The 8,078-nt window shown below is 36.8% G+C and overlaps 1 protein-coding gene across 1 annotated transcript in view; it reads left to right on the top strand.

The window, feature by feature from the left end:
* Nucleotides 1-6,489, top strand: part of LOC107653869 (protein tyrosine phosphatase type IVA 2-like) — a 45,412-nt gene extending 38,923 nt beyond the window's left edge. The window contains exons 5-7 of the mRNA XM_016440737.1: nt 3,334-3,464; nt 4,485-4,559; nt 5,074-6,489. Of these exons, the coding sequence (XP_016296223.1) occupies nt 3,334-3,464; nt 4,485-4,559; nt 5,074-5,185 (318 nt within the window). The 3' untranslated portion in view covers nt 5,186-6,489. The remainder of the gene's footprint in view (nt 1-3,333; nt 3,465-4,484; nt 4,560-5,073) is intronic.
* The last annotated feature ends 1,589 nt before the right edge of the window (nt 6,490-8,078 follow it).

The raw sequence follows: 8,078 nt of genomic DNA, 5'->3' as shown, positions 1-8,078 counted from the left end.
ACTTGACTCTTGGTAATGTATTTTGCCCTGCCCCCAAAACATATGATTCGGCTATCAGTCGAATATCGGCAAGATTCGAAAATTCCGATTCGACTATGAAAATCCTTAGTCGGGGACACCCCTAGTAAATATTGAACTCTTATACACTACAGTTCAAAAGTTTGGGTCAGTAAGATATATATTTTTTAATAAATTAATTTTATTTTCACATAGCAGATTGATCAAAAGTTATAGTAAAACATTTAAAATGTTCTTTTGAACTTTCTATTTATCAAAGAATCCTGAAGACTGAAGACTGGAGTAATGGTTGATGAAAATGTAGCTTTGCCATCTCAGGAATATATTTTTTATATTTTATTTTATTTTATTTTAAAATATGTTCAAATAGAAAACATTTATTTTAATTGTACAGATATTTCACAATATTCATGTTTTTACTGTATTTTTGTTCAAATAAATGAACATTAGACTCTTCTTTTAAAGACATTCAATCTTACAGACCCTAAAATTTTGAATGGCAATAGAAGTGAGATCATGAGAAGGCAGAAAGCTGTTCTGTCTCTCTTCTCTTAATTTTCAGTCAGATGTGTGCAGAAAGCATGTCAAGCAAAAAAAATCAACATGAAGTTTCAGCTTCTTAGAAATTTTCCCATGAAATTAGTTAGGTATTATATGTTGAGGATTACATTAACTATGCAGCAAATTTTATTGATTGCTTTGTCCCGTTTGCAATGGTCTTTTCTGTGATCTGAACTCAAAAGGGGAACTGAACAAGCAAAATCTCGAACATGCTCCTTTCTTTCTTCAGATCATGTAAGTCGTTTCACCCACAGCTCTACTGATGTCACCAACAAGTGCTGTATGCGGGTGTATGTGTAATAAAGACATCTCATTCTTAGTGACCTGTAGGGAAAAAAAAACTCAGCGTGTTACGTCTTTATTTATACTTGACATTATCTTGTTCTGACCCTGCTGGAAAAGCCTAGATAGGCTTCACAGTTTATTTACCATCTCTGAACACCTGTACTCTGCACGTTAGTTTAGTAAACAGAAGATATATTGACATATTGATATTAGGGCTGGACGATATGGCCAAAATTTATATCACGATGTATTTCTTAATTTCAGTCGATACGATATAATTCCGATATCGATATGAACACTATTTATCTGAAATAGAAATCTTTTGTAACATTATAAATGCCTTTATCATCACCTTTGATCAATTTTAAGCATCCTTGCTAAATAAAAGTATTAATTTCTATCATTTCTTTCCCAAAAAAATAATAAAAATTATACTGAATGGAATAGTGTATAATGTTACAAAAGCTTTTTATTTCAGATAAATGCTGATCTTTGGATCTTTCTATTCATCAAAGAATCCTGAAAAAAAAAATTTTACTCAACTGTTTTAAATATTGATAATCAGCATATTAGAATGATTTCTAAAGGATCATGTGACACTGAAGACTGGAGAAATTATGCTGAAAATTTAGCTATGTATGATCACAGGAATAAATTACATTTTAAAAGCTATTCAAATAGAAAGCAATTTTAAATAGTCAAATTTTGAAATATTTTTACTGTTTTTGCTGTACTTTGGATCAAATAAATGCAGCCTTGGTGAGCAGAAGAGAATTCTTAAAATAAATAAATAAATACCTTACCAAAAAAATTGAACAACAAAAACTGGAAATGTTGCTGGAGACGGGCTTATTATTGAAAATGCAAATTACTTCTCTGCCAGCAGGAGGCGCTTTTGGAGTGATAAAACTAGTGGTTTCCCTGGTAACGGCTGTAATCAAAGCAGCTCCGCTCATGAAGGCTTCTTTATCAGATCAAATGAAAATGCCATCGAAACTTTTCTGAAGACGGTCGGTTCCCTTGAGAGATACATTCATATAAAACACGGGCCGTGTTGTGATTTTGAAACGTACAGTGCTCATGTTTATTCAACGAAGTCAAACGCCACAAATAAATCAATGTATGGTAACACTGGTAATGTATATCGAAATATCGGAAATGTGTTTAAAAATCATATCACCATTATTGAAAAATATTATATCGCGATACATATTGATATTGAATTATTGTCCAGCCCTAATTGATATATTGTATTAAAAGTCGCTATATCTGGAGATTTAGGCAAACCCTAGTTTCTCATTTAAAAGAGGAAATTTCAGACCCTGCCTTTGTTCCCTTTTATGTGTTTGATCATTTTCCATGACCTACAGAATATTATTTGGACATTATAAGAAAGGAAAGGTGTTAGAAGGGGAACAATATCCTTACTTCCTTAAAGAGAAGGTACGGAGTAGTTCAAACTTTACTGTCATGGTAGGGTGGTAACAGTCAACATACTGTGTTTGTGTTTGTGTTTGTTTGTTTGTTTGAGATATATGGCCCATGGCATCTGTCTAACTGCAGCTGTAACCCTATACCCGAGTGAAGATTTACATCTCTGCTATTCAACACAGTGCACCTTGTCCATTTTTCTTTGGAAGTTGCTCACTCACAATTGACACAGGGAATATCTTAATAAAGAAAAAAAACAAGGTTTGATGGGGAACAAGGGGTTGCATGTTTAAGAAGCATAGAAAGTAAGAGATTGCTATGAGCTGAAGCTGCCTGCGGGTCAGCAGGAGCACGGCGGTCCAGACGGCTGCGTAGACGGAGCTGCCAGCCAGTCCGTTTCCATTATCTGTCATACTCGCCCACACACGCTTTCTCTTTAACGTTCCCAAGCACCGATCTTCTCACACGCTCAGATCTAGGGATATTCGAAGAGGAAATGGAAAGCAGACCGAGATAACTACATGAAACTGTTGATAATTAATGCCGTCCTAAGCTGTGTTTAGTGATGCAAATGGATTTACCAGAAAACCACTGTACTCCCTTAGGATGACGTTAGACGTAATGTCATTTTGGTGAACCCGATACGTCTTGCCCTGAACTCCTCTGTCTTCTCCACTCCTCCTGATGGCTCTCCTTATTGATCTCCTGTTTCCAGCTTCATGTTATATCTTAATCTCCTTGGTCTGTCCTCTCCTGTTTTGTCTCTGCATATTTCTCTCTTCTTCTCTTAGTCCTTTCTCGCTAGTTGTGTGGTTTGTCTGGGAAGAGGCCAGATCTCTGTGGCCTTCTGCCCAAAAACAGTTCATGAGAACGTTCTGCTCTCCCACAATGCCTTGCTCCACAGGCAAATTCTGCAAGGCCTAATGTGAAACGTTTCAAGTTCTTCAGCTGTTTTACTTCATAGTTTACTTCTACTTCAAGACATTAAATCGCTGTTTGTGGGTTTTTTGTGTTTTGTTTTTTTTCCCATTGCTGCAGGACTGGCCCTTTGACGACGGAGCTCCGCCCCCAACCCAGATTGTAGATGATTGGTTAAACCTGCTGAAGACTAAGTTCAGAGAGGAGCCAAAATGCTGCATTGCTGTTCACTGTGTTGCAGGATTGGGCCGGTTAGCGGAAGAGCCAGGGTTAGTCCCTCCTTCATTAGCTCTAGTGATAGGACATATGCATCGTCTTGAAAGAACTTTCTTAAGTTCACCGAGGCTGCATTTATTTGATCAAAATACAGTAAAAAAAGTAATACTTTTGAAAATAACTGTTTTCTATTTGAATGTTTTTTTTTATAATGTAATGGATTCTTGTGATGGTAAAGTTAACAAGCAGCTTATGTAAAGGTTTACTGCAAGTCAGGTGAATCTGAAACCTGCCTCATTATACCGTGCTTTTAGTTAAGATAGATGAGTTGATTAGTTGCTCAAGCAACCCATGACTAGTCAAAAATTTGTGGTTGTGTAAAAAGTATCCTGCATATGAGTCCCACTTGTGTTCTCAAACTCTTCAAACACTTGCTAACTTTTGCATATTTAGTGCTCAGCCTTTCTCACCTCTGTATAAACCTGCTGATACACACACACACATAACAGTAACCAGTCTAAACTTGAGAAGTCTAAACTCTGTGACCTGCTGGTGTTAGTATGGTGTAACCAACATTGTGGGCAATACAGTGCACTCTGTACTCTTGCATTCATTTTCCTGAGCTCAGTTTACACCAGTTCCTTTAGGGAAAAGCAGCAGCACCATTTAAAACAAGCCTGTGGTCGTAATACTCTCCAAGCACAGAAGTGTTTTTTTGTTGTTGTTTGTTCAGCATTTTTTGGAGAGGGTGTGTGTGAGAACTCAACTACAGACTGCCGTCTCAGCTCTTGACCTCTTTACATAAACAAGCAGCTCAGAATACAGTTTTCTCTGTGAATACAAGCACACTTGTTTATGAGCTCCCAAAGATGGGACACTCTGATTTGATCATTGTTGATGCAGGTGTAAAAATTCATGACCTTTAAAAAAAAAAGAATATTTTTGAGTAACAACATTTTTATTATTTATTTTGTTATTTTTATTTTTTTGTCATCAAGCAGTTTGTTGACTGAAAACTTGCATTGTATTGAATCTGTTTTGTCTCGTTTTCATAGAGCACCTGTACTGGTGGCTTTAGCCTTAATTGAGTGTGGAATGAAGTATGAAGATGCGGTGCAGTTTATAAGACAGTAAGTAGTTTGGATGATTTCTCCTTTGATATACATTTGACATTCTAACTTCAGTTTTAAGGTTGGAATACACTACACACCTTTTTAAATCTGAACCATTTTTAAACACCAGGCATCATACACTTGACAACTTTGCAAATGGTTAGAAGGAAAAACTGGACATCATACACTAATCGACCGAGGAGCACACATTACCAGACTTTCTGAAGTAGTTCTGAACACAAACGCACACAGAAATACACACCTCATTGCTATTAGACACATAACAAATGAAAACAGTGTGTTCTACAATCAGCTCCAAATATTTAACTAGTTTGATATTCTCTGACTGCATGGAATTATAGACTGAAGCTAAAAAAAGTGTGTGCCCCTCATACTCTGCATGATCTGACTTTCTGCAACTAGCATTGTCTCCTTCAGACTGAAAATTGGCACATAAATCTGGGCAAAAGTCATGTATTCCAGCCTCTCGCAGATTTAAACTGCACTAATTGTTTGTTTGTTTGTTTTTTAGGAAGAGACGTGGAGCCTTCAACTCCAAGCAGCTTCTTTACCTTGAAAAATACAGACCCAAGATGCGTCTGCGGTTCAAGGATCCCAACGGTCCCAACTGCTGTGTCCAGTAATGCGTCATTCTGTCAGTCATACAAAACAACAGTGGGAAGTTGAACCAGGGTAAAGGGGATCAAAAGCTGTGGGTTATAATTGTGGTGATTTTATCAAATGAATCATGGCTAATCGATCACAGAGATGTAATGAATGAAAGCTGATCTATGGATTCACCAGCAGTATCAATTAGAAGGGTCAAAGCACACAGATGAGCCCACAACCTGGTTGGTTAACCAGCATTAACAGTCATGGGCAAGAATTATACACAAGTTCCCCTGATTTCCCAAATTTCCAATCATTGGATGACTTTTTATTTTGTGTTATTTCGGAACAAGTACTTTGAACCATGATGAAAAGATTTACATTTGCTGTCATTGTTGATTTTTATTAAGACTTTTATTGTTGGGCATGTTCCTTTTATCTTTCTTTTTTTTGTAATTATTACCACACACAATAGCCAATTTTGTTACAGAAACCACTCTGAAGTATTTTTGCACAAAACAACATTTTTAAGAAGTTCCTCTCCAATGCAGCAATTGCCCCCTTTGAAATCACTTTTAATTTAGGGTTAGCCTAGGTTTCAAATATGTCAGCTGTATTTATTCACTATAATTAGTGTGTCTTGTCAGGAGTGTGGGTGGGGTTAGGACACTTTTTTTCTTTTTTTCGTGAAGCCATGTTATTTTCTCTAGTTATCTTTATCTCTGGGGAGTGCAATATTTAGTCCAGCTTAGAAAAGCCCTCACCCTTAGGACCGTCCTACATCCAAATTCAAATACAGGAGGATACTTGGCTTGTCTTAGGTACTCACTTTCTATAGCTGGTTTTTGCTGGCTGCTCAGTAAAAAACTTTTCTTGTTGGCCTGGCTGTGACACCCACACATAATGTGTACACTTTATCCGTCACCCTACTGTTCAGCCCACAGACACACTGAAGGAAGTGAGAGACAGGAGACTGGTCAGCTCTGGGTTTATTTAATGATTTTTTTTTTTTATTGTTTTAATCACAGTGCCCAATTTGAAAACACACCCCCTCTTCATCTTGCTTTGAAGACAAATAAATGAATTTAAATTGATTCTGGCCTATTTTCATTGTGTGTTCTTTCCTGTAATATGTTAGCTATTTATTGTGCTTGGTAGATGAGTCACTTCGTGATGACTGATGTTTACGGCCATCTTCAAGATAACATCTGAAATGATGGGGGAAGATAATGTGAATGATAATTTGGCAAAAGTGACATGTACTGCCACCTGCAACTGAAAGAGAAATCAATCAGTGTTTAAAATTGCTGTCCTATAAAAAAAGAAAGGTGAAAAAAAAGTTGTGTGTTTGTGTCTGTTGAAACAGTACATGACCCAGAATGTACGACTCTCGGTAGTCATTTAAAGACAAACCAGATATGACTTATTTGACTCCATGAGGCTTTTCCACACCAGGATTTTCTGGCCAGAAAGGTCCTGAATGATCAATGAATCGTGTACATAAAGGAAACGGCTCATGTGGCATTTCTGATGTGAAGAGTGATCGTGCAGATGGAAGATGACTAAACTCTTGAAATATTTAAGTCCGTCACTTGGTAGAAATCCACAAGAAGTTGGGAAATGACCTATTTATTTTCCATCTCTACACCTGCTGACATAATCCACTGGAGTCTGTAATATGAAGAGTCAGATGTAGGACACAATGGGGCCGTTTTCCAGACAGAGATTAAGCCTAGTCCTAAACTAAAATGGCCCTTTAAACTAGATTAACAGAAATCTGCTTTCTGTCATGGTTTTAAATAGTCTTCGACTTAATCTAGTCCAGAATTTAATGATTTCCTGAAGGAAGACTAGGGCTACTTCAGGACTAAATTGAGGCTTACATTAAACCTACAAGGAGGCAGGTTTAACTTCAGATTAACATTGCTTTCAGTCTTTATATAGAATAAATATGATCAAAGAAGCCAAAGAAAAAATAAAACACACTCCAAAACCCTAAAAGTAAAATGCTAGGGAAGGGAAATCTCATTATGAAAGAAATGTTTTTCTCTAATACACACTGGCTACATTTAATGGCACCCTTTTATTTAATACTTTTACTTCATTTAATACTCTTCTTCTATAATGCCTGATGAGTTTGGAGAACACCTGACAAGAGACCATTATACTATATATTATCTATCCAGATCCTTAAGTTTCCCAGGTCCATGTTGATACACTCTCCTCTTGCGTTTTCTATAGGGTTCAGACCAGAGGACTGGGATGACCATGGCAGAACCTTCATTTTGTGCTCAGTGGCCCATTTTTTGTGTTGATTTTGATGGTCTTTTTAGATCATTGTCCTGATGGAAGATCCAAACAAGGCCCATTATATGATTTCTAGCAGAGTCAGTTTATGTGTTTGCTAGAATCCATGATGCCATCTCTCTGAACAAGATGTCCCGGACCTCCGAATAGGCCAACAACATTAAAGATACAGTAGTATATTTCATTGTACACATGGAGTACTTTTTATCCTTGTGTGGGGATATGCTTGGTTCATTCCATGTTTTATAGGCAACCTCTGCCATGCTAATTCTGGTTTTAAATTAATCTAGTTTATTTTAGTTCAGGACTCCATAGTCCAGGAGTTATTAATCTGTATTTAATGTGTTACAAAAAGCCATTTTTAAAGCCATGACTAACTATCCTAGATTAAGCCTATACTCCAGACTTAATTTAAACCCTGTCTGGGAAACCGCCCCTAAGTTTATCATTTAGGTGTTGAGTTCTAATGCATAATATAATTAAATAGGAAACCACAGCACTTAAGTGTTGGTCTCTTAAAGGGGTCATATGATGCGATTTAAATTTTTCCTTTCTCTTTGGTGTTACAAGCTCTTGGTGCATAAAGAAGATCTGTAAAGTTGCAAAGACTAAAGTCTCAAA

The sequence above is a fragment of the Sinocyclocheilus anshuiensis genome, unplaced genomic scaffold (genome assembly GCF_001515605.1).
Source record: "Sinocyclocheilus anshuiensis isolate Anshui unplaced genomic scaffold, SAMN03320099.WGS_v1.1 scaffold223, whole genome shotgun sequence".
NCBI lineage: Eukaryota > Metazoa > Chordata > Actinopteri > Cypriniformes > Cyprinidae > Sinocyclocheilus > Sinocyclocheilus anshuiensis.
This window is presented reverse-complemented; position numbering and strand designations above follow the sequence as displayed.